At 40.8% G+C, this 27,510-nt stretch overlaps 1 protein-coding gene across 1 annotated transcript in view; it reads right to left on the bottom strand.

The window, feature by feature from the left end:
• The window catches only part of SLC25A22 (solute carrier family 25 member 22), a 202,772-nt gene that overhangs the window by 80,301 nt on the left and 94,961 nt on the right, over positions 1-27,510 (bottom strand). The window contains exons 4-5 of the mRNA XM_053720217.1: positions 19,942-19,997; positions 14,181-14,271 (exon numbers count right to left, since the gene is read on the bottom strand). Coding sequence (XP_053576192.1) covers positions 14,181-14,271; positions 19,942-19,997 — 147 coding nt within the window. The remainder of the gene's footprint in view (positions 1-14,180; positions 14,272-19,941; positions 19,998-27,510) is intronic.

Here is a 27,510-nt window from a genome sequence, read left to right as displayed (position 1 = left end):
TAATTTGCAAATAAATTCTTTCCAAATCAGACAATGTGATTGTCTGTATTTCTTTCCACATTTTGTCTCTCATAGTTGAGGTATACCTATGATGAAAATTACAGGCCTCTCTCATCTTCTTAAGTGGGAGAACTTGCACAATTGGTGGCTGACTAAATACTTTTTTCCCCCACTGTGTATATATATATATATATATATATATATATATATATATATATATATATACACATATACACACATATACATATATGTGTGTTGATTTCTTTTCTCTATTTCTAAATACTACATTAACCATACAGTGCTTTAACAGGATCAGCAAGTGGCATCAGTATTATGGACGTAGACTCACAAGATGGCTGACTATTTTACAGTGGATTTTTAGCAGCAGTGAAACTGTGTAGCTCAGCCATTATTGTACATCACAGTGATGCAAATGGAATAATCACGACTGTTGGCAAGTGTGCACTTTACAAAAGATAAACACATAGCTGCCAGCAAGCATTGGCGCAATAATTAACAAATTAGATCATTATATTATTGTATAATAGACATGGCCATTTGGATTATTCGTTATGATCTGGATTTGCACAGATCTTAGTGTGTTTCAGTTTCAAAAGAATAAATGTGGCTCTGAAAAGGACCGAATGCTGCAAGCAGCCACTTTCTTCCACAAATAGATCATAACGAATGATCCGAATGCCTGTTACATAAAAACGCAGTTTTATCCATTTATCAGTAGTTTAATGCATAGTACTTAACGGGACATGAAACACAACATTTGCTTTCATGATTTAGATAGAGCATAGTAAAAAAAGTTTCAAATTTACTTTTACAAATCAAATTTAAATTGTCCTTATGGTATTCTTTGTTGAAGAGCATACTTAGGTAGGCAACATTGTTAAAATCATTTTTGCAAAACTGCTGCCATGTGTTTTAGACACGTGCACACTCCTAAACATAACAGCTTATAAACAAAAGTTATCAACAGCATCAAGTGAATTTGATAATAAAAGAAAATTGGAAACTTTTTTTTAAATTGTAAACCCTATCCTTATCATGAAATAGATTTTTGGGATTTCGTGTCCCTTTAGGATATTCTTTTATAAAAAAAAAATAAAAAAAAATTCTAGCTAAATAAAGCATTTTTTGTATGAAACTCAATGTGTTTTCTCCATGATTCAGACAGAGCATACAATTTTAAACAACTCTGTAATTTACTTCTGTTATCAGTTTTGCTTCATTCTCTTGGTATCTTTTGTGGAAAAGCAGGGCCGTATGCTTAGGAGCCGGCCCATCTCTAGAGCACTATATGGAAGCAGTTTTGCAAGAGCCCTAGATAGCAGCAGCACTATTTCCTGCCATGTAGTGCTCTAGCTGCGTACCTCGGTATCTCTTCAGCACAAATTTGATAATAGAAGTAAATTGGAAACTTTTTTTAAATGGTCTGCTCTGTCTGAGTCACAACACAATATTTTTGGGTTTCATATCCCTTTAACTTTTTTTTTTTAATAATTTTTATTGGATTTTCACAAATAAATAAAATGTTCAAGCTTTTCTGCACAGATAATAAAGCATTTACATGAGGGGTAAACATTTTACAATGTAGTTAATATTCAGAATCTCAGGTTAAAAGTACAGACAAAGGGGCCGATTTAACAATCTCTATATTGGCCCCAATGCTTCTGTTTCCGCTGAGTTAAGAAGCAGCGGTCTTAAGACTGCTCTGAGGCTGCGGACATCAATCCGTCCGATCATATACGATTGGGTTGATTGACACGCCCTGCTAGCGGCCAATTGGCTGCGAATGTGCAGGGGCGGCATTGCACAAGTAGTTCACCAGAAAAGTAGATGCAGGGCAGACATGATTTGAATCATGTCCACCCGGGGTATGATAATTCTACCCCAAAGTATCTTCCTTTAGCTTTGTTAACTTAGTTCCTGATCATAGACAAGAATTACTTATTAGTATTTGTCATGGGTACACCACTCTCGTGTCTAGTTATTCTTATAAGTATCTCTTTGTGAGAGGGAGGGAGTCCGGTCTACCAACACTCTAGATCTTAGAGCACATCAACGAGTTACTTCTGAATACATGACCCAGGGTTCCCATACCTCTAAAAAACGCTCTTTTTTGGATCTCTTTAAAGGGACACTGAACCCATTTTTTTTATTTTATGGTTCAGATAGAGCATGAACTTTTAAGCAACTTTCTAATTTACTCATTATAAATTTTTGTTCGTTCTTTATTTTAAAATCAGGAATGTAAATCTTAGCAGCCAGCCCATTTTAGGTTCAGCACCATGGATAGCGCTTGCTTATTGGAGGCTTACATTTACCCACCAATAAGCAAGCATAACGCAGGTTCTCAACCAAAAATGGGCCGGCTCCTATGCTTCACATTCCTGATTTTTTTAAAAAGATAGCAAGAGAACGAAGAAAAATTGCTAATAGGAGTAATTTAGAAAGTAGCTTAAAATGTCATGCTCTATCTGAATCACGAAAGAAAAAATTTGGGTTCAGTGTTCCTTTAACTTTTTAAAGCATTTCACTATCATGCTACTATGCTCATCTGAAGACAAATGTAATCATATAAACTTGACAAAGAATGAAAAACATGTCTGTATTAATAGGTCAGATTGGTAACATACAGGGCTCCACATATAAAGCTTTGGATGCAGCTTTTTAGCCTTAGAAGTGCAGTCTTAGGGCCAGATTACAAATGGAGCACTAATTAACTCTCCCGCTCGAGCATTAACTGTGCTAGTAGTGCACTTTTTGTGTGTGCGTCGGGTTTGCGCTCGTATTAAAAGTTGAAAGTAAACTGTTTTCTATTGTGCGCTAACCAGTCGAGCGCAAAAAGCCGAAGTTAGAATATCACGTGTGCGTTCATGTATTTCCCCATAGGAGTCAATGGAGAAAAAAAGTGGTGAAAAAACACCAAACTCTCGCGCAAACCCAATCACATATTCTCTTTAGCGCTAACCCGACATGAAAATATGAATATTTCAGAATAACAAAATACAGTGGTAACACAATGGAAGAAATAAATTAATACTCTCCTCTTAAGCTGTGACCGCAGCCGTCCCTCAGTTTTCTCCCGGACTGAATTGAAAATGTACAAAAGCTTGGAGGCGTTACGTAATTCTACGTAGAAAGGTTCACAATCATGCCGTATCCACCAATATATGTGGAATGCGTGATATATACTCACAAGATAGAGTTGGGTGTTCGACTCCTTAATAAAAAAACAAGCGTATCACTTGTAAGGTAAAAAAACATAAATTATGCTTACCTGATAATTTAATTTCCATATGTGGGAGTCCACTGCTTCATTCATTACTTGTGGGAATTAAGAACCTGGCCACCAGTAGGAGCCAAAGACACCCCAGCCAAAGGCTTAAATACCTCCCCCACTCCCCTCATCCCCCAGTCATTCTGCTAAGGGAACAAGGAACAGTAGGAGAATATCAGGGTATAAATGGTGCCAGCAGATATTACATTTAGGTCCACCCCCCAAGGAAACGGATGGGAGTAGTTGACTCTCCTCCCACAGATGGAAATGAAATTATCAGGTAAGCATAATTTATGTTTTACATCTTAATGGGAGGAGAGTCCACTGCTTCATGCATTACTTGTGGGAACAAATACCCAAGCTCTAGAGGACACTGAATGAAAAAAATGGGAGGGTAAATGGAGGTGGACCCTATACTGAGGGCACCACAGCCTGCAGAACCATTCTCCCAAAAGCTGCTTCCGCCGAAGCAAAAACATCAAAATTGTAAAATGTTGCAAAAGTATGTAAAGAGGAACAAGTAGCCACCTTACAAATCTGCTCCATAGAAGCCTCGTTTTTAAAGGCCCAAGAAGAGTCCACCACTCTAGTTGAATGAGCCGTAATCCTCAGAGGTGGCTTATGTTTTGCTGTCTCAATGCGAAATGGAGGACACTCCTCAGCCAAAAAGATAAGGAAGCCGAAGAGGCCCTTTGACCCCCACGCTTCCCGGAAAGAGAACAAACAGAGAAAGAAGTTTGTCTAAATTCCTACATGGTCTGAAGATAGGACTTCAAGGCACAAACCACATCCAGAATTCCATTGAGAGGAACCTGTCAGGGTGCCAGGAATAGCAAAAAATAATAAAAAAAAGTCCACAAGTCAAATAACAAGCCAGGAGTCAAAATCAGAGCTGGTAGTCAGACGAGCCGAGTCAGGCGCCAAAGCGAGTAGTCAGACGAGCCGGAATCAGGAACAAGGAGGACAGCAGAGTGAGGAACAAGCCAGGGATCAGGAACCAGGAGGGACGTCAGACAGCCAGGTAATAAACAGGAACTGGAACTCACAAACAGGTCTGAGACAACGCAAGGGTAAAGCATACTGAACAGAAGCCCTTTAAATAATAAGTGATGACATCACAATTGCACTGCAACCTGTCTCACATGGATGATGTACACAAGTCTGGCCATAAAAGGGCGTGCAGGAAATGAGCAGCATCACACACTATGAACAACAGTCAGCAAGAGAGGTGAGTAAAATGGCTGCCAGCAGCACATGGCAAACAAAGCAGGGAAAAAACCCTGACAGTACGCTCTCCTCAACAACCCCTCTCCCGCGGGAGGACAAAAGGCTTATTGGGGAAACAGGCATGGAAGGCACGGAGGAGGGCAGGAGCATGAACATCAGAGGAGGGAACCCATGAACGCTCCTCCAGACCGTAACCCCTCCAGTGAACCAAATACTGTACGCGGCCCCTGGACATACAAGAGTAAATAATGCAGCTGACCTCATATTCTTCATGGTTGTCAACAAACATAGGACGGGGACGAGGCAAGACAGTGGTAAACCGATTACAAACCAATGGTTTCAAGAGGGAGACATGAAAAACATTGGAGATGCGCATTGCAGGAGGAAGGTCAAGAGCGTAGACCACAGGATTGACCCTTCGGAGTAATCGAAAACGACCAACATAACGGGAGACAGTTTATTGGAAGGCACACAAAGGTTCAAGTTGCGGGAGGACAGCCAAACTCTCCACCAACCTGGTAGAAAGGCGCGGGCAGACGCCTACGATCAGCCTGGAACTTTTGGCGCTGCATAGAACGATGAAGGCAATCCTGGATCTGCACCCACGTGGAACGGAGTTGCCGGAGATGCTCCTCCAAAGCCGGAATACACTAAGACATGAATGAATCGGGCAACAAGGATGGTTGAAACCCATAATTCGCCATGAACGGGGATAACTTAAAGGAAGCATTAATAGCACTATTACGAGCAAACTCTGCCCAAGGTAACAGTTCAGACCAATTATTTTGGTTATCTGAGACATAGGGAGGAACTGTTAAAGAGCTTGATTAGACCATTCCGCAGCCCCATTGGATTGAGGGTGATATGCCGAGGAGAAGGAAAGCTGGACCCCCATTTTAGCACAAAAGGAATGCTAAAAAATCTGGAGACAAACTGGCTACCCCAGTCCGACACTATCTCCTTGGGTAACCCATGTAAACGGAAGACCTCCCGGGCAAAAATTGAAGCAAGCTCCTGAGCGGTAGGCAGCTTCTTCAAGGGAATGCAATGTGACATTTTAGAAAAACGGTCAACCAACATAAGGATAACAGTATTGCCATTGGAAACAGGGAGCTCAACAATGAAGTCCATGGAAAGATATGTCCAAGGACGCTCACCATTAGCAATAGGTTGAAGAAGACCCACAGAAGAAGTCGAGGAGTCTTATTCTGTGCACAAACTGAGCAGGAGGCAACATACGCTGCAACATCAGAACGAAGACCTGGACACCAAAATTGTCGATTGTAGACCAAATCATTTGGTTCTTGCCTGGGTGAACTGCGGCTTTAGGATAGTGGTAAGTGTGCAAAGTTTATTTAGAAGATTCTCAGGAACAAAACACTTACCACTAGGTTTCTTAGGAGGTGCATTGGTTTGTGCAGCCAGGATCTCCTCCCCCAAGGGAGAAGTCAAATTAGTACGTATGGTAGCCAAAATATGGTCAGGAGGTATAACTGGAGTAGATACAGACTCCTCCTTGGACAGAGGCGAAAATTTTCGAGAGAGGGCATCAGCCCTAACATTCTTACTACCAGGCAGGTAAGAGACCACATAATTAAACCGAGACAAAAATAGCACCCATCTGGCCTGTCGGGGCAACAAACATTTTGCTTCAGATAGATAAGTTAAATTCTTGTGATCAGTAAGAATGAGCACTAGTACGCTAGTACCCTAGAAAAGATGCCTCCATTCCTTGAGTGCCAAAAGTATAGCCAGTAATTCCCTGTCGCCAATTTCATAATTGCACTCCGCTGGAGACAATTTCTTAGAGAAGAAACCACACGGATGCGAGGAGCCATCAGGCATAGGACGTTGAGACAAGAGGGCACTTACTCCAGTCTCAGACGCATCGACCTCAAGAACGAAAGGCAGGACAGGTTTAGGATGAGCCAGAACTGGAGCGGCAGCAAAGGCAGTCTTAAGACTATCAAATGCCTTAATGGCAGTAGGTGACCAATGGAGTGGATTATTCTCTTTACGGGTCATGTCTGTGATGGGTTTGACCAAGGAAGAAAAGTTTTTAATAAACTTTCTATAATAATTGGCGAACCCCAAAAAAGTTGAATAGACCAAAGACCAACTGGGCGAGGCCACTGCAGAACTGCAGACAACTTGTCAGGATCCATGGAGAACCCTCCAACGGAGATAACATAACCTAGGAAGGTTACTTGAGTCTGATGGAACTCGCATTTCTCGAGTTTACAAAACAGGCCGTTCTCATGTAGTCTCTGAAGAACCCGTGTAACATCAGAACGATGAGCCTCAAGTGTGGGTGAATGTATGAGGATGTCGTCTAAATACACCACAACATATCTCGTAGGACATCATAAATAAATTCCTGGAAAACAGCATGAGCATTACATAGGCCAAAGGGCATTACAAGATACTCATAATGCCCGCTTCTGGTGTTAAATGCTGTTTTCCATTTGTGACCCTCCTTGATCCTAACAAGATTTACGCTCCTCTCAAGTTTAGTAAAGACTGTAGTTCCCTTGAGGCGGTCAAAGAGTTCCATAATGAGCAGAATAGGGTAAGCATTCTTAATGGTAAGATGATTAAGACCCCTATAATCGATGCATGGTCTTAACTTGCCACCCTTTTTCTTCACAAAGAAGAAGCCAGCCCTTGCAGGAGAGCAGGATTTGCGGATGATCCCCCACGACAGAGCATCGGCAACATACTCCTCCATAGCACAATTCTCCGCAAAAGACAGAGGGTAAACCCGGGCCCGAGGAGGAATGGCTCCGGGTTGCAGGTCTATGGCACAATCGTAAGACCGGTGAGGAGGCAACGTACCGGCACACACCTTGTCAAAAACGTCAAGGAACTCTTGGTACTCCTCTAGCAATTGAGATACCGAAGAAGTGTACAAGACTTTAACTGGTTTCTGAAAACAAGTGGAAATACATTGCGGAGACCACGACAAAATTTCGGACCTGCGCCAGTCGAGACTGGGATTGTGCTTTTGGAGCCAGGAATAACCCAGAACAACTGGAAAATGCGGAGAACTTATCACCTGGAACTGGAGGGTTTCAAAATGGAGAGCCCCAACAGCCATGGATAACGGAGCGGTTTCGTGAGTAAGGAGTGCGGGCTGAAGGGGCTTGCCATCAATGGCCTCAATAGCAAGCGGAACGGACCGAGGCAAAACAGGAATGGAGTGTTTTGATACAAAAGCACTGCCAATAAAATAGCCTGCAGCACCGGAGTCAACAAGAGCCTGGGTGACTATGAAGGAGTCCACTCAGGAAAGGACAACCATGACCAAAGGTTTCTCCTTAAGCGGTTCCGGGGACGAGGATAAACCACCCAAGGTCTACCCCCGACAGGACCTTAGGTGTGAGCGTTTTTCCGGCCGTGTAGGACAAGACTTCAAAAGGTGGCCCTGTAACACACAATAGAGGCAGAGCCCCTCCCTCCTCCTAAAGGCCCTCTCCGCCGCAGAGAGACGTGTGAATCCCAACTGCATCGGCTCAGCAGTACCTGGTGACTCGGGACCAGGAGACATGGGAGGAGAGAGAGGCATGGGTGGGAACGAACACGTAGGAGACAACGGAACAGGCATCTGCAAGCGCTCCTTGAAAGAGGGCCTCTCAATGAGTCCGATGTCAATTAGGATAAAAAAAAAAAGACACCAATGCCTCGAGATCCTCTGGTAAATCTCTGGCAGCAACTTCATCTTTAATCGCATCAGAGAGCCCCTGAAAGAAGGTGGCAACAAGGGCTTCATTATTCCAACCTACATCTGCGGCAAGCGTACGGAACTCAATGGCATACTGAGCAACAGATCTTGTACCTTGCTGAATGGACATGAGTCATTTAGCAGCAGAGGATGAGCAAGCCGGAAAATCAAATACCCTTCGAAAGGAGGCCACAAATTCAGGGTAATTTGAAATCACAGGTTTATTAGTCTCCCACAAAGGATTAGCCCACGCAAGAGCTGTGTCAGAGAGTAACGAGATGAGAAATCCCACCTTAGCTCTGTCAGAGGGAAACGCCTGAGGTAACATCTCAAAGTAAATGCCCACCTGGTTCAAAAACCCTCTACACTGAATAGGATCACCTCCATATCGCTGAGGTAGAGGTGCAGAACCGGACATGCTCCTGGTAGGACTAGGTGCAGCAGCAGAAACAGGAGCAGCCATAACTTGTGGGACACTTTGATCCAAATGTGCAGTGTGAGTCAGCAGGGTTTGCAGGGCTAGTGCAAATTGATCCAAGCGGTGATCCTGTTCATCGGTCCTGGAAATTATGGTAGGTAAAGGTGAATTATTAGCACAATCAGGATTCATGGCCCTTGCGTAATGTCAGGGTGCCAGGAATCAGACTGAGACAAGAAGTGCAAAAATAATCACACCTTTATTAATAGCAAAAAATAATAAAAAAGTCCACAAGTCAAATAACAAGCCAGGAGTCAAAACCAGAACTGGTAGTCAGACGAGCTGAGTCAGGAGACAAAGCGAATAGTCAGATGAGCCGAGTCAGGATCAAAGCGAGTAGTCAGATGAGCCAGAATCAGGAACAAGGAGAACAGAAGAGTCAGGAACAAGCCAGGGATCAGAAACCAGGAGGGACGTCAGACAGCCAGGTAATACACAGGAACTGGAACTCACAAACAGTTCTGAGACAACGCAAGGGTAAAGCATACTGAACAGAGGCCCTTTAAATAAGTGATGACATCACAATTCTGAGACTGCAACCTGTCTCACATGGATGATGTACACCAGTCTGGACATAAAAGGGCATGCAGCAAATGAGCAGCATCACACACTATGCAACAGAGTCAGCAACAGAGGTGAGTAAAATGGCTGCCAGCAGCACATGGCAAACAAAGCAGGGAAAAAACCCTGACAGAGCCACAATCACTTGATTGATGTCACAAATTGACACAACCTTAGGAAGAAAACCTAACTTGGTTCGTAAAACAGCCTTATCAGCATGGAAAGCCAGATAAGGAGGGACGCATTGCAAGGCAGTAATCACAGATACTCTGCGCGCAGAAGCAATAGCCTGTAGAAAAGGAACCTTCAAAGACGATAATTGAATGTCTACTTCATGCATAGGCTCCAGTGGAGCCCGTACAAACCTAAAGAACAAGATTTAAACTCCAAGGAGGAGCAATAGATCTAAACACAGGTCTGATCCTAGCAGAGCCTTAACAAGTGACTGCACATCAGGAAGCTCAGCGAACCTCTTGTGCAGTAACACAAACAGGGCCAAAATCTGTCCCCTCAGGGGACTTGCAGAAAGCCCTTCTCCAGTTCATCTTGGAGAACTGAATAAGAAGATCCTCCACACCTTATGATAGATGTGACGAGCAACCAGCTACGAGCTTGAATGAGAGTAAAAATAACACTCTCAGAAACCCTCTCCTTGGCTAGGACTAAGCGTTCAATCTCCACGCAGTCAGCCTTAGAGATCTAGACTTAGATGAATAAAGAGACCTTGGTCAGCAGATCCCTGAGACACGGTAACTTCCACGGAAGAGATAATGACATCCCCACTAGTCCACGAACCCTATCCTTCGCGGACAAGACAGAGCAATCAGTATCACTGACGCCTGCTTGAATCAAGCCACTACACTCGGAAGTAGTGGTAACGGACGTAAAAGATAAATTAGATTAAACCTCCAAGGCCCCGCTAATGCATCTGCTCTGCATGAGGATCCCTGTACCTCGACCCATATCTGGGTAACTTGGTAATGAGACGTCATAAGATATTCCTCTTGCAAATTTCTGCAAACACTCGGGAAGGAGAGACCAATCCCCCGGATTAAAGTACTGTCTGCTGAGGAAATCCGCTTCCCAGTTTTCCACACCCAGAATGTGGATCGCTGACAGCGAACAAATGTGGGTCTCCGCCCACTCCAGATCCGAGATACTTCCCTCATAGCTAGGGAGCTTCTCGTTCCCCTCTGATGGTTGATGTAAGCCTCCGAGGATATATTGTCTGATTGGAATCTGATAAACTGGGACGAACCCAGCAGAGGCAAAGCCTTTAGAGCATTGTATATTGCTGAAGATCCAAAATGCGATCTCGAAGGAGCTTTTCCTCCTGAGTCCATAGGCCCTGTGCCTTCCTTGTCACAATTACCCAGGATGGTCTTGAGATGGACATCCCTTGGGACAAGTGATCCGGACAAAAACACCAGGATCACTTGTTGTCCAGAGTAATCTGTTGAGACGGATCCGAATGATCGCCGTTCCACTGCTTCAGGATGCGCAGTTGCAACAGTCTGAGGTAAAACCCGGCAAAGGAAATGATGTCCATGCTGGACACCATGAGACCAATCACCTCCATACACCGAGCCATAGATGGCCTTAAGGAGGTCTGGAGGGCAAGACATGTTGAAGCTAGCCTGCAACATTTCTGGTCTGTTAGAAAAATTATCATGTCTATTGAGACTATTATAGTACACAGGAATTTCACCCTAGTACTCGATACAAAAGAATTCTCTTTAGATTTAGCTTTCATCCATGGGATCAAAGAAGACAGAGGAGAGATTCCGAATGGTCCACTCTCCAAAAATCTTCTTGATGAATGCTGCTTTGGGCCAACTACTTGGAAGGCAGTTATGCTCACCACTTAACCAGCTAGACCAAACAGAAGCTCAATAAACTGGAAGTGCTGGTCCAGGAACGCAGACCCTAGGAACTGGAAGTGGTCCTTGAGGGTTGGTACGTGAAGGGAGCATCCTTCAGATCTATCGTGGTCATGAACTGCCTTTCTAGAACGAGGGGAAGAATGGACCTATTGTCTTCTTCTTAAACGAGGGGACATTTAAAAACTTGTTTAAGCACTTCAGGTCCAAATCAGACGGAAAGTTCCCTGCTTCTTTGGAACTACGAAAAGGTTTGAATAGTATCCCAAACCTCTCACTGCTATAGGCACCGGGACAATAACTCCTCAGAGGACAGATCCCGTACGCACCCCAGAAAGGCTTCCCTCCTTTCTGGTCAGGAAGACAAGAGAGAGAAGGAACTGCCCTTGGGTGGCTGAGATTTGAAACCTATATAGTGACCCTGAGCTATGACCTCCAGGACCCATGGATCGTGCACGTCCCTGAACCAAGCGACTGAAAAGATCGACAGTTTGCCCTCTACACGATCCAGAAGAGGACCAGGGACCTCTTTATTCCAGGACTGAACCGGCTTCCAAGAGCTCTTGCTTTGCTCAGGCTTAGCGGAGGACTGCTGACGTGGGCTTTATCACAACGAAAAGAACGAAAATTGTCCCTTAGACTCGTTCATATTCTCTTGCGGTAGAAGGGCACCCTTGCCCCCATGACCGTGAAGATAATTGAGTCCAGGCCTGGACCAAACAAAATCATTCCCTTAAAGGGGAGGGAAAGAAGTCTAGACTTAGAAGTCATATCCACAGACCATGACTTCAGCCAGAGCCCGACGGGACTGAACAGAAAAGGCAGCCTCCGGTTGAAACAAATATCCCGTATGTTGAAAACAACTCTCTTAACAGAGTTTACATCCTTTATCTATGGGCTCTTAAAACGAAGAGCTATCCTCAAACGGAATAGTAATACGTTTAGCAAGGGTGAAGATAGCGCCATCCCTTTTAGGGATGGGACCTCACAACTCCATTGAGAGTCCAGGACCGGGAACGGTTTGTTAAAGGGAGAAAGGAGGAACAATCCAGTCCCATTCATTCTTAATAATGTTCGCCATCTAACAGGAGCAGGGAAGGATAAGGTACCACCCTGTCCTCAAACTCTATCCAATTTAGGAATTAAATGTTCCTCAGGCAATTTGGCCTCTAGAACCACTGAATTCGCCAAAAAACTTCCTTTAGAAGAAAGCGCAAGTTCCTAAAACTAAAGTCGCAGCTGGAGGTTTAGAGGCAGCAGACTCCGACCCAGAATGTTCATACTCTGAAGTTTCAGAAAGAACTTCATCTTCTGAGGTGGACGGCTCAGTGGTATCAAACATGTTTGATATTATCACATTATCAAGGCATATGGAACATAATTGAGGGGGCGGTACTAAGGCCTCCTCACATTATAAACAGGAATAGTGAAACAAGTATATTTCTTAATAGCCTATGAGCCCATAACATCTCACACATAAAGCAGCATAAAATCAAATAAACATATAAGATTATTCCCCCCTGTTCAATAATCCCCCTCAGGAGATATTAACCTTTGATTCTATACCAAAATCTATGCCATGGAACAGGAACACGGCCTTTCAAGTGCGATTAGTAGCATCGCTCCTGACATGGACTTGAGAGCAGAAAGCAGGCAGTGAAACTTGTCAACGCTGATTGCTTTTAGAGCTGTTAATCTGAGTCGTGATGGTTTTGCAGAGACGACACTCCCTGCATCTCCAGGCTCTAACTTTTACCCATGCTGACAGGACTACTTGAAACTCCAGTCCCATTGTGAAGAGTACTATCCTCCATAAGAGACTACTCCAAATCTTCCGACACTTCTCTGCCAACCTCGTGTGACGAAAGGGAAAGAATGACTGGGGGATGAGGGGAGTGGGGGAGGTATTTAGGCCTTTGGCTGGGGTGTCTTTGCCTCCAACTGGTGGCCAGGTTCTTAATTCCCACAAGTAATGAATGAAGCAGTGGACTCTCCTCCCATTAAGATGGAAAGTTTTTTATATGCTCAACGCGTTTCAACGGCAACAGTCTGTCTTTCTCAAGAGCGATTAAAATCAGTAAAAGTATGCTTACAAATTTCATATTAGTGCTTGTTTTTTATTAAGGAGTCGAACACCCAACTCTATCTTGTGAGTATATATCATTTATTCCACATATATTGGTGGATACTGCATGATTGTGAACCTTTCTACGTAGAATTACCGGTTGAGCCTGGGGGGCATATTTATCAAGTTCCGTATGGAGCTTGATGTCCCTGTTTCTGGCGAGCCTTCAGGAAAACAGAAAGACCGCTGCTCCATAACTTGTCCGCCTGCTCTGACGCCGCGAACAGAAATCAACCTGATCAAATACGATTGGGTTGATTGACACCCCCTGCTAGCGGCGAATCTGCAGGGGGTGGCATTGCATCAGCAGTTCACAAGAACTGCTTGTGCAATGATAAATGCTGACAGCGTATGCTCTCGGCATTTATCGATGTGCGGCGAACATGATAAATATGCCTCAGAATGTCCTCTTCTGTGGATCAGCGCCTCCAAGCTTTTGTACGTGTACAGAACATATTTTTGAGCCCTTATAACTTTTGTGTGCAATATTTTTTTTAAAATAATTTAATAGATAGTGTCATTATGAGTGTAACTACTTTTTAGGTATTTTTTATGTGTTTTGTGCAACTTTTTTGTTTCACAAATCAGTTAACCAGAGCTCTAATCATTCTTGAGCGCAATCGCTGTTACTTAAAACTCCTAATACCAGTGGTAAGCCCGACGAGTGCAAAAATCTGATATAAACCCCTTATGGCTCGCGTGCAAATGTTTCCACTCCAAGCGTAATCAGGCCATTAGTATTTATATTGCTGCTTCCAAATCTTAATCCAAAATCACTTCTGATGATTGACAAGCCCCGCTGTCAGTATAATAAATAGGGCCCATAGAACTGACCGTGTAACCATGTTTAAAGTCTTTAGTTTTGTTACTTCACATATAGTACTTATCAGACTTACCCATCTTTGGACAAAGCTTGTCTGAAGAAGTCATTGGCTGCTAATTTAATTGCTTTCTCTGGTGTAACAAGTGTTAAATTCACCGCTGCACCTAGTAAAAAGAAATCAACATGTTAGTTGTGTGTGTTTGGTGAGCACCTCTTCTGTGTGCATTTAAAGGGACAGTCTACTTTAATTTTTTTATTGTTTTTAAAAAAAATAGATAATGCCTTTACTAGGCATTCGCCAGTTTTGCACAACCTACATTGTTAAAGTGTCAGTAAACCTTAAAAATAATGTTATATAATTCTGCACATAGTGCAGAATTATATAACATTATTTTTGAGGTTTACTGTCCCTTTAAATTAATATATTATATATCCTTTAAATTTCTGCCTATTGCTAAGCCACTACAGGCCCCTTATTACCTCAGTGTGTTTTAGTAGCTTTTTATAGCCAGACTTGCCATATAGATAACATTGTGCTCACTCCTGTCAAGTAATTTATAAATCAGCACTCAGTGGCTAAAATGCAAGTTTGTAAAAAGAACTGAAATAAGGGGGCAGTCCGTAGAGGCTTAGAAACTAGGTAATCACAGAGGTAAAAAGTATATGAATATAACAGTGTTAATTATGCAAAATTAGGGAATGGGTGATAAAGGGATTATCTATCTTTTTAAACAACAACCATTTTCAAGTAGACTGTCCCTTTATGGACATTGCATTGTGTAGGCATATCAAAGAGATGATTTTAGGCAAAAATTACCTGCTTTTAATAATTAGTAAATGTAATGTTTTTATTACTCATTCTAACTATGCGTTTAATCCCCACAATCCATACCCACAAGCATTGCAGCTTCCAAGCAGAACCAATCACAAGTGGCAGTTACACATACCCACTCATCATCAGTCGTGTTTTGCTAAAAAGCTACAATGCTTTTAGTTCCCAAACAGGAATTATACCTGTATGTTATCCTCTTTACAGGGGTTTAACAAGGGGCCCAAATTTAATAAAATATGTTTGCGAAACTATCTCGCTGAAAAAACTTTCTGCAACATCACAGACAGAAAATTTGGAATTCATAAATATTTGCAACTAGGTCTTGTCACATCCGCAAGTTGGAAATCACTTTCCTTTATAATAAATGGGGCAGTATCTATGGGGTAACCTTTTCGAGAGATTGAATGTGTTGCACTATGAAAGAAACCAGCATCATAAAAACCTTCAAAACTTTATAAAGCAAACAAAACGAAAATGAAAAGAAAAACTGAGACAAACTCATAAACTTCGAAATATCGAGACAAAAACGTGACACGAGTTATTTCACATGAGTCCATAGTCTTCGTAAATTCCGAATGCTGGGCCTAAGTGTAGGTGAACAATCTCGTGCCCACAGTTGGCCCCTAGAGACTTATTTCATTCTATCCAGCGATACTAATTTACCATAACAAAACAGACATGCGAATATTTTAGAACAACAAACATTTACATAAATTGTTTTGCAAGTGTGTTTACAAAATGTTATAGTTTGAAGTTACTGTTTTTTCCGCGTTCCCATCAGTTTGCGTTTGATGTGCAAGATATCATGCGTTGGGCACTACACACAATTATAGATGTTAAAGGGACACTGAACCCAAATTTTTTCTTTTGTGATTCAGATAGCGCATGCAATTTTAAGCAACTTTCTAATTTACTCCTACTCTTCATTCTCTTGCTATCTTTATTTGAAAAAGAAGGCAGCTAAGCTATTTTTAGTTCAGTGCACTGGACAGCACTTGTTTATTGGTGGGTGAATTTATCCACCAATCAGCAAGAACAACCCAGGTTGTTCACCAAAAATGGATTTCAAATAAAGATACCAAGAAAATGAAGAAAATTTGATAATACTGCTGAGCAACATTGGAGGAATTCTCGGAGTTCAGCTGACTTTCTTCACTACAAGTTCATCCTGAACTTCTACTATTCTGCCCTTAATCTTTATAAACAACAATATTTTTCTAATCTCATCTCTACTCTTTCCTCTAACCCTAAACGTCTGTTCTCCACGTTCAACACTCTTCTCCGCCCACCCCCACCTCCTAACACAACCTCTCTCTCAGCTCAAGCCACTTCAAAAATAAATTTACTCAATCAGAAGCGAAATCAGCTCTCAACATACTTCCAATCTCCCACCCCCTCAAAAGCTCACGATCACCCAAAACACAAATATCCAAAAATGCAGCTCTTTTGCCCCTGTTAATGAGGATGAAGTTTCTGCCCTTATACTGTCCTCCCACCTCACTACCTGTCCCCTCGACCCCATCCCCTCACAGCTACTCCCCTCCCTCTCTTCTACCCTCACCCCCATACTCACACACATTTTCAACCTCTCCCTCAGCACTGGTATATTTCCCTCATCTCTGGTCACACCTATCCTCAAAAAACCTTCCCTTGATCCAACCTCCCTTTCCAATTACCGCCCTATTTCCCTACTCCCTCTTGCCTCAAAGCTCCTCGAAAAGCTAGTTTACACACGTCTATCCCATTTCCTTACACTAAACTCTCTTCTTGACCCACTGCAATCTGGATTTCGTTCCCATCACTCTACAGAGACAGCAATTGTCAAGGTTACCAATGACCTACTTACAGCAAAATCCAAAGCCCACTTCTCTCTGCTTATCCTCCTTGGCCTGTCTGCAGCCTTTGACACTGTTGACCACCCTCTTCTGCTCCAAACCCTCCAATCCTTCGGCATCTGTGACACAGCTCTCTCGTGGTTCTCTTCCTATCTGACTAACCGTACATTTAGTGTAGCCTTCTCCGGAGCATCCTCTGCCCCGTTACCACTTTCTGTTGGGGTACCTCAAGGCTCTGTCCTTGGTCCCCTTCTCTTTTCAATCTACACGTCGTCACTAGGTTCCTTAATAAAGTCCCATGGGTTTCAATACCATTTGCATGCCGATGACACCCAAATCTACCTCTCTGCACCAGACCTACCTCCTTCCTTACTAACCCGTGTCACTAACTGTCTTTCTCACATCTCAACTTGGATGTCCTCTCACTACCTTAAGCTAAATCTCTCCAAAACTGAACTCCTTATTTTTCCCCCTTCTCCCAATGTCTCCACCCCCAAAATTTCTATAACTGTTGATAATTCCATCATTACCCCTACCCCGCACGCCCGATGTCTTGGGGTCACACTTGACTCTGATCTTTCCTTCACTCCTCACATTCAGTCCTTGGCTAAAGCCTGCCGCTTCCACCTTAAAAACATTGCTAAAATTAGACATTTCCTTACACAAGATACAATCAAGATTTTAATCCACTCTCTCATCCTTTCCCGCCTCGACTACTGCAATTCCGTCCTCTCTGGTCTACCAAGCTGCCGCATAGCTCCTTTACAATCCATTATGAATGCCTCTGCCAGGCTCATCTTCCTTACTCGTCGTTCTTCATCTGCTGCACCTCTCTGCCAATCCCTTCACTGGCTTCCTCTTGCCTCTAGGATTAAACATAAAATCCTCACCCTGACATATAAAGCTCTCAACAGCACTGCGCCCCCCTACATCTCAGAACTTGTCTCTAGATACTCTCCCTCCCGTCCCCTTCGATCAGCTCAGGATCTCTTCCTCTCTTGTTACTTCCTCACATTCCCGTTTACAGGACTTCTCCAGACTGGCCCCCATCTTGTGGAATTCCCTGCCTCGCTCCATAAGACTCTCCCCTAGTTTTAACAGCTTCAAGCACTCCCTAAAAACTTTACTATTCAGGGATGCATACAACCAACACTAACCTTTCCTAACGCCATTGCTTTCCCCTTGAACCCCTTAGATTGTAAGCCTATGGGCCCAGCTGTTTACAGATCACTTCATAAGAGCCGACTACAACAGTGAAACTCTCGGCAGGGCCCTTTACCCACTTGACCCCTACAAAAGCTATCCTGTACACCGACTATGTTTACAGCGCTGCGGAATCTGTTGGCGCTCTACAAATACCTGATAATAATAATAAAATTAGAAAGTTGCTTACAATCGCATGCTCTAACTGAATCACGAAAGAAAAAATTTGGGTTCAGTGTCCCTTTAATAGCAGTAATGCTCACAAATACACCTATGGCAAATACAGTAGAAATTAAATTAATTTCAAACATGGTCACGCCTTTACGAGTGCCCTCAGCAACTTCATTAGCATCTATGAAGCAAAGTATGCTGGGGTTATTAATGAAAACATGATATGATTTAATGAATCAGAGCATGTCATTTGTTGTTTTAAAATGTCCCTTTAAGATGTGTGTGCTTTATTTTGACCTTAGAGGGACTTTCCGGTAAAAGTTTAAAAGCACATAGATGAATTACATCTTTGAATAGAAACATATTTGCAATATAAATGTATTAGCAAAAATGCTTCTAGATATTCTCAGTGTACCAGCATTTTAAATAATGCAGCTGCTCAGAGCCCCAGTGGGGCTTGTATCATGTCAGTAATTAACATATTGAGTCATTATGAGATGGTACAAATACCTTAGGCTCTCCAAAAAAGTGCTGTGTTTAAAATGCTGGTGCAAGGTGAAACAGCTATAGCTTTTATTAGAAGCATATTTGCTAATACATTTATATTATGAAAATGCTTCTATTCAAAACTAAAATACATCCATGTGGATTCCAATTTTGGATGGAATATCCCTTTAATAAAGTGAAAAATTCAATGTGTTTGAGTCTGTGTGTGCGTACACACGTATTTTAAGTCTTTTGGGCAAATTTATCAAAGTGGGAGCGGACATGATATGATGTAGCATATCATGTCCGCTGCACATCGATAAATTCCGACAGCATACGCCAGAACTGCTTGTGCAATATCGCCCCCTGCAGATTCGCGGCCAGGGGGGGTGTCAATCAACCCGATCGTATTTGATCGGGTTAATTTCTGTCCGCCGCCTCAGAGCAGGCGGACAAGTTATGGAGCAGCAGTCTTTAGACCGCTGCTTCATAACTTCTGTGTCCGCAACAAGCGGCATCAAGCTCCATTCGGAGCTTGATAATTCGGCCCCTTTGTGTGCATGTTTGTGCACAGTTACATAAATCTGTATGAGCGTGAATGCGTTTATGAGAGTCTGTATTTATATAAGGATAATTCGGCCCCTTTGTGTGCATGTTTGTGCACAGTTACATAAATCTGTATGAGCGTGAATGCATTTATGAGAGTCTGTATTTATATAAGGATAATTCGGCCCCTTTGTGTGCATGTTTGTGCACAGTTACATAAATCTTTATGAGCGTGAATGCATTTATGAGACTTTGTATTTATATAAGGCTAATTCGGCCCCTTTGTGTGCATGTTTGTGCACAGTTACATAAATCTGTATGAGCGTGAATGCGTTTATGAGAGTCTGTATTTATATAAGGCTAATTCGGCCCCTTTGTGTGCATGTTTGTGCACAGTTACATAAATCTATATGAGTGTGAATGCGTTTATGAGAGTCTGTATTTATATGAGGATAATTCGGCCCCTTTGTGTGCATGTTTGTGCACAGTTACATAAATCTGTATGAGCGTGAATGCGTTTATGAGAGTCTGTATTTATATAAGGATAATTCGGCCCCTTTGTGTGCATGTTTGTGCACAGTTACATAAATCTGTATGAGCGTGAATGCATTTATGAGAGTCTGTATTTATATAAGGATAATTCGGCCACTTTGTGTGCATGTTTGTGCACAGTTACATAAATCTGTATGAGTGTGAATGCGTTTATGAGAGTCTGTATTTATATAAGGCTGCGCGTGAGCGTGTGTTTTTTCTTCTCTCACCTCTGTACATGCCAAAGTACCCTTCAGATCGGATGGTTTTGATGAGACAATCAGACCTGTGTGCACAAAGAAAACAAACAAATACTAAGATGTTATATAACCTTGACATTTTTGTGGTAGATTTAAAAATGGCAGCTGTTTTTTTTTGTTTGTTTGTTTTTTCTTCAAACTACCGTTATCCCTACGACTTTGGAATGACCTTGAAACGTGAAAAGCTAATTTGTATCTCATGAATAATCTGACCCTGCACTCTGTTGTTTTGGATCCCTTTCTGCAAATGCAGCATCAGTTGTTTTGCGGTGTGTAGTTTCAGCATCAGATGACTTCTTAACCACAAGGACACTGCAGAGAACTCGGCATCTGGCAGACGTAAGGAAGGCTATGAATAAATAATGCTACCTACCTAATTATTAGATAATTCTTGAGGGATTTCTTTAAAAAAAAACACTGAGTTTTTAGCCAATACAATCAATAGAATTCTAGGACATGACAAATAGGGCTGCAACATTGTTCAGTAAGTACGCTCTTTTTTATATCACAGATTTTGTCCTATTTTAGATAAACAACAAAGATAGATGGCATTGTAAAGACAAAGTGCAAACAAAAATTTAAAAACCTAAAGATCTTTATTTTCCTTAAAGTGATGGTAAATTGTACATGTTTTAAAATCAAGTCCAGAATCTAAGAGATATTTTATAGGGACATTAATAGATCACTTCTAATTAAGATGCGTTCAGGGGCGGACTGAGACCAATCAGGGCTCCTGGCAAAAATTAGGGAAGGCCCCCACTGTCTCACACTGACCCAAATGTATGCAAATGAACATGGAAGTCTCCCTGCCCTGCCCCCACCAGACCCCCCAAACTCTAGGGACCCCACCGTCAAGGGCCAGAGACAGGGCCCCCAACCTCCAGGGCCAGACCACACACTCCATAACAGACCCTTTGACAGGGCCCCCACCGAGCAACAAACCCCACATCCAGGCACAAGGGCCCCCACTTAACTCACACTTAGCTGCTCTATTGTCAGCCCCAGCTTAAGCAGCACACTGGGAGACCAGGAGATGCTGGGCCCTTGTTCCAGGTCCTATTTGCCTAGCTTATCAGTCCGCCCCTGGATGCGCGGTAACTTACTTTTTAATACCCTGCACTCCGGCCGCCCACTTCAAATTTCATACTTATTTGTGAGCAAACGGTTTGAACTGTTCTCCAATCGGCGCTCTAGCTACAAAACAAAATTGCCATACGGCTAGAGCGCTGATTGGAGAACAGTTCAAACCAATAGCTCACACAAAATATGAGGAGGGAAGGTAGCTTTGCAAACTGGGTAATGCAATAACATGAGGCATATTATGTGCAGCCACAAATCCACACCTTGATATGCTTTTCAACAAAGGATAACAAGAGAAACAAAGCAACATAAAGTAAATTGGAAAGTTGTTTAAAGAGACATGAAACCCAAATTTATTTTCATGATTCAGAAAGACCATATTAGGGCTGCAACTAACGATTTTTTTCATAATCGATTAATCGGCCAATTATTTTTTCGATTAATCGACTAATCGGATAAAAAGAGAATCAATAATAGTTTTCTATGTTTTAAATAAAATCCACATAATGAGTGTTACAAATATAAACTTCAGACTAAAACTTTACATTAACACAACTGTTTCTTCAATTTTTAAGCAGCAGAGCACAATTTTATAATTAAACAAAACAAAACCACAAACTGTTTGAAAAGAGGTAGAACTAGAAAGAGTTAGACTATCACTGTTAATAACATTCTGTTATTCACTCTTTCAGAAACTTTGCATTGAAATGCAAAAATCTCAGCATGTCCACATTCTTCTGGCTAAGGCTGGTTCTCTGTTTGCAGCTATATTTCCTGCAGCAGAGAAAAGGCTGTTGAGGTGTATAAGTAGGGTTTTTGCCAATTTCACCAAAGTGGGATATTTATCTTTGTTAGCTCTTCACCAATGCTAAGTGTTTTCTACCTTGGCAAGGGGCCTCTCAATAAAGTAACCCTTGACTTCATTCTAACATAAAAATATCTTGAATATCTATATGCAATGGTAAATAACCAGCTATAAGGTTAGGGGAAATATCTAGTCTGCTGTAAAAATAACAAATATATACTTATAAAGGTTGAATCTGGTACATATTATCACAATTTATTAAAAATATAAAAAAACTACAAAAATCAAAAGCGCTAAGGACTGTATATCAATAACAGGACAAAGCCTTACACATTTATTTATACAGTACATATAATCAGCAATAGCAAGCAATACGCTAATAATTGTGCAAACAGATAATAGTGCACATCAATTTAAATAACTCCCATCAATCTAGGGGCAAGGTGTAAATAACAAGCTTGGCACTATATCATGCAAAGCATAGTTCCAAATCACCAGATTTAATATAAACAATCCAAATGATGACTATTATATCTGGGTTGCACATAAGCCAGGAGTAGCTGTAAACATATACTGTATTGAAAAAGTGAAAAGTAGACGTCTGTAGACGTCCTTTAGGCTAAGGACATAACCATAAAACACAATACCATATGCAGTAGTTCATTGGAGTGAAGCAGCTGGTGTTGTGCACAGACCAACTAATTGCAAACCAACTAATCGATTAATCGATTATGAGATTCGTTGACAACTATTTTCATAATCGATTATTATCGATTATGACGATTAGTTGTTGCAGCTCTAGACCATATAATTTTAAACAACTTTCAATTGTGATATATTCTCTTGGTATATTTTATTGAAGGAGCAGCAATGCACTACTGGGAGCTAGCTGAACACATCAGTAAGCCAATGATGATAGGTATATATGTGCAGCCACCAATCAGCATCTAGCGCCAGCTCCTGATCTTATGTAGGCAAAGGATACCAAAAGAACAAACAAATTAGATAGATGTAGATTGGAGAGTTGTTTAAAATGTTTTATCTAAATCATGAAAGAAACCGTTTAGATTTAGCGTCCCTTTAACATTGCATACTCTAAATGAATCATGAAAGTGACATTTTTATTTCATTATCACTTTAGCTACTTTAAGACATATTAAAAAACATTTAAAATAGTTTATAATTGTCACTTTATTAATGAACTGTAAAACTCTGCACATTGTGGGGGCAACATACTTAAAACCCATGGTGGATATATTGGGGCCGGATGCTGCTTATTCCGTGCAAGCCTTCTGCCCCTTAACTCGTCCGCCACCTCTGAAGTGATGATTGACACCCCCTTCTAGTGGTCGATTGGCCACGAATGTGCAGGGGGCGGCATTGCACAAGCAGTTCACCAGAAATGCTTGTGCAATGATAAATGCCAACAGAGTAGGCTGTTAGCATTTAGCGATGTTTGGCAGACATGATTTGCTACAGCGAATCACGTTCGCCCAACATTTGATAAATCGGCCCCATAATCTCATTTATTGATGGCCACTTACCTGTTAATGACTTTGTTTGTTGCTCTAAGCAATCACTGTGTAGAATGTATCTGCTACAGGCATTATCTTGCTGCATACATATGTTACAGAACTTGACTTTCGGCCTTTTTAGGGAGTGTGGGACAAGCAATGTATTATACAGCAAAAGCCAGCAAAATAAATAATGATTTTACATCACAATGTTGTTTTATTTTCAATAGTTATATGTAATTACATTTTTTATTTAAAGGGGCATATAAATCCATTTCAATCCCTTATAATAGGTTTCATAATTCATGGCAAAAACACTTTGCAATCCACTATCATTTATTTTGCCCCTTTTTTCTGCTGTTGCTTAACTTTAAAGGAACATAACACTGGAAAAAAGACAATGCTCTAATACATAAGTATTATGTATTAGTTCCTATTAGTATATTGCTGGTCTTGAGCCTACCTAGGTAATTTTTTTTTATTGCATGCTCTTTCTTAACCTGAAAGTTTAAAGGGACATGAAACCCAAATTTTTTCTTTCATGATTTAGAAAGAGCATGCGATTTTAAACAACTTTCCAAATTAGTTATTTTATCTAATTTGCTTTATTCTCTTGATATCCTTTGTGTTTAAGCATATCTAAATATGCTCAGTAGCTGCTGATTGGTTGCCTCATGTGAATAGCTCATCCATGTGCATTGCTATTTATTAAACAAAATATATATAAAGAATGAAGATAATTAGATAATAGTAGTAAATTGGAATGTTGTTTAAAATTGTATTCTCTACCCGAATCTTGAAATAATTTTTTGGGGTTTTATGTCCCTTTAATTTTTTAATTCTACTTACTGCTGCCCTTACTTTCATTTACTCTCACTGTTACTTTCCACTGCCCTCCAAATGAAAACATAAATGAATTACCTTCATAACAACCCTGAACTGGCTGTGTGCATGTTTGCAGCCAATCCAGAGTTGGCACGGAGTAAATTAATGGGAAAATGCCTTACAAGGGGCATAGACAGTGGTGCCTTTATTGCATTGCAAAGAAGTAAAAAATTGTAAACTGTGAATAGAGATGTCCCTTTAAACAGAATCTCCAACATGTCCTGCTAGGATTCTGCCCAATTACAAAGGTACGGAAAATGCCCCATGGTACAGTAGCCAGTGCAAGGAGTATTTTAGACAGTCACTATTAGTCATAATCATACTTTATTTGTACCTGATATCATCATTATTATTGTCATGTGACATGGATTCACTAAGAATACAGAGACCTTGTCAAGCAAATCCCCAGAATCCCTGAGTTATCAGACTGAGCATATTTATAAAGCACAAGAGATGCATTAATCCCCTGTCCAACCAGCAACTCTGCAGTTCATTGCATAGCAACCAAAGGATTAATATTAGATACAGTCGTTCTGATCATATTACTACAAGGCATGGACTTATTGTATAAACAAGAGAGAGTTTTATAATGGTTATATTTTCACATTTAACAAACTGCCTACTATGACATTCACTTGCTTTATTATTAGTGTGTTTATTAGGTATGTTTGATTATTTAAACATAGGTACATCTAATGCTTCCTGCGGTCACACATTTTAGGTTCCATCTATGAAGCAGCATAAGCGCATGCAAGCCTGATTCCCGCAAGGTATGAAGCAGCGGACATTAGACCTCAGATGTGGAGAAGAGAAATCACCCCAAACTTGCTCACTCGTGGTGATTGACAGACGCTTCTTTCTCGCACAAGGGGATGGGCAATACATACTCATCGGAGTGTGTAATGATGCATACTGCCTGTGCACAAACAGATCTGCTGTGCGTATGCAGTGAAGGCGCGTGGACAATTTCTCAAGTTGAGAAGCTTGTCCGCACGCCGGTTAATACATAGACGCCTTTATGGTTTTTTTCAAGTGAGAGGACAATTTGGATTATTTGTTTCTCACTTGGTGGCTAAATGACCACATTTTAGAAATTCTATAAATTGAAACAAAATATATACTTAGCAAAGAGTCATTTTTTTTTGAGTTGTGCATTTGAAAGTGCAGCAATACGTTCTATTTAAAATTGAAACTAACAGGGAATGCATGTTTGTGCACTGTGGCATGCATTTCTCAATGGCTGGTAGGGACATCTTCCAAAGCTGTATTTCTAGATTATTATAATATAGGTAGCCCTTGGTTTACATTGGGTTACCCTTTTCATAAGAAACAAATGCAAAATAAGTTTTTGTCGGTGTAAAGTTAATTATTTATATAATGTAAGTCAATGTGATGTTAATGAGTTCAGCTCCAGACCCCTATCAAACATATAATGTAATACTATTTCATTAAAGCTCTAAAGTGCATACTGTGAATGTAGTATATGTTTGTAGCCACCAATCAGATGCTAGCTCCCAGTAGTGCTTTGCTGCTCTTGAGCATGCCTAAGTATGCTTTTCAACAAAGGATACTAAGCGAAAAGAACATTTTCTAACATAAACAAATTAAAAGTAAAATTGCATGCTCTACCTGAATCATGAGAGTTTATGTATTGCTGGTAATTTATTCTCTTGAAGAGCGTTTACATAAAGTGTAAGGTTGTTATTGTGAATAGTCTATAACATGAACCATTGTAAAAATGACGATATCTTTTTTTTAAAAATGTTTTTTTAATTTTTTTGCTTAAAGTACCAAATTTTAATAAGGCTAACATTATACACCTTGTAAATGCAATAGTAGAAATGCTCTCACATTTATAAGGACTTATTTGAACAAAAAGGCAAATTGACAAATTGGTTGCAGGGCAAAAAAAAAATATATATATATATGCATGATGCAAGAACTCAAATGTTTATGAAACTGGCTTTTTACCCAATAATGACAGCCAAAAAAAACCCCTCAAAAATAAATTTAGCTCCAAAGCGCTATATGATTACTCTAATGTAATGGAAACTTAAATGCAGAAATGCAATGCATATATGTAAAAAGAACAGTAGATTTCTGATCATGGTTCTGGTAGGCAGAGCTTCTAGTCTGTTTTTAGTAACAGTAGCCATTAATAGACCTGTCATTGCTAGTAGTCTACTGCAGAACAATAAATGTAGTGATAAATAAGACTGGCTGATATGTATACATTTATATATATGCCAATTTAAGGCAAGAATTTTGTGCTGGACCCAAACATTAAAGTCAAAATTAAACTTCTATGATTCAGAAAAAGTGTAAAGCTTTGATAGTTTCCAAATTACCTCTTCTATCAAATTTTGTAGTCTTTATATGCACACTTTGAGGCATCAGATCCTACTGAGCATGTGCACAGGTTTGCAGTGTATACATATACTAGTCTGTGATTGGCTGATGGCAGTCACATGGTACAAGGATCCAGCAATTGTGGAAAAAAGTATAAAAAAATAAATAATCTACTGCTCATTTGAAATTCAGAAAAAGTGTTATTGCATATCTTTTTATTGTGCACTTGATTATGCAATGCTGCTATATTTAATGGTCCTTTGAATACAGTCTGTCCTTATTTCTGGTTAGCACAAAAGATCAGAAGACAGATATAATATGGTGACTGTTACAACCCAGTGCAGTTTCAAAATTCAAAAAAGAGATTACTAAGTGTACTATGTATATATAAAAAAAGATGCAGTGCACAAAAATGCTATGTACCTTGTTAAACAAAAAGTATAAGACATGCTTAAACTAGATTTTCTAACACCAATGGCAGAAAATTAGCAGTACATTTCTAAAGAACAGTGTACAAAAAATAAAGGCTTTGGGGAAAAATAGCAAACTTTTAAACACTGGTATATTTTTGACTCAAGTCAACATATTAAAGGGGCAGTAAACCTAAACAATAATGTTATATAATTCTACACATAGTGCAGAACTATATAACATTAATTTAGTGCCAACTTTATACTTCAAAGTATTTGGAAGGTTTTTAATGCCAAAGTAGAAATTTGTAGAATGCCGTTCCTGGCTCTACTGAGCGGGCCTGGTCTTTTCAGAAGCGCATTGCGGCACGCTGTCTAGTCACAGCCGGCCCGATAACACCATTAAACTTATTGTTGCTTGTTCCTGCCCTGGTAGCGGGAGCAAGCATACTGTGAGTTTAATGGCGTGATCGGGCCGGCTGTGACTAGACAGCGT

The sequence above is a fragment of the Bombina bombina genome, chromosome 7, assembly GCF_027579735.1.
Source record: "Bombina bombina isolate aBomBom1 chromosome 7, aBomBom1.pri, whole genome shotgun sequence".
Lineage (NCBI taxonomy): Eukaryota > Metazoa > Chordata > Amphibia > Anura > Bombinatoridae > Bombina > Bombina bombina.
This window is presented reverse-complemented; position numbering and strand designations above follow the sequence as displayed.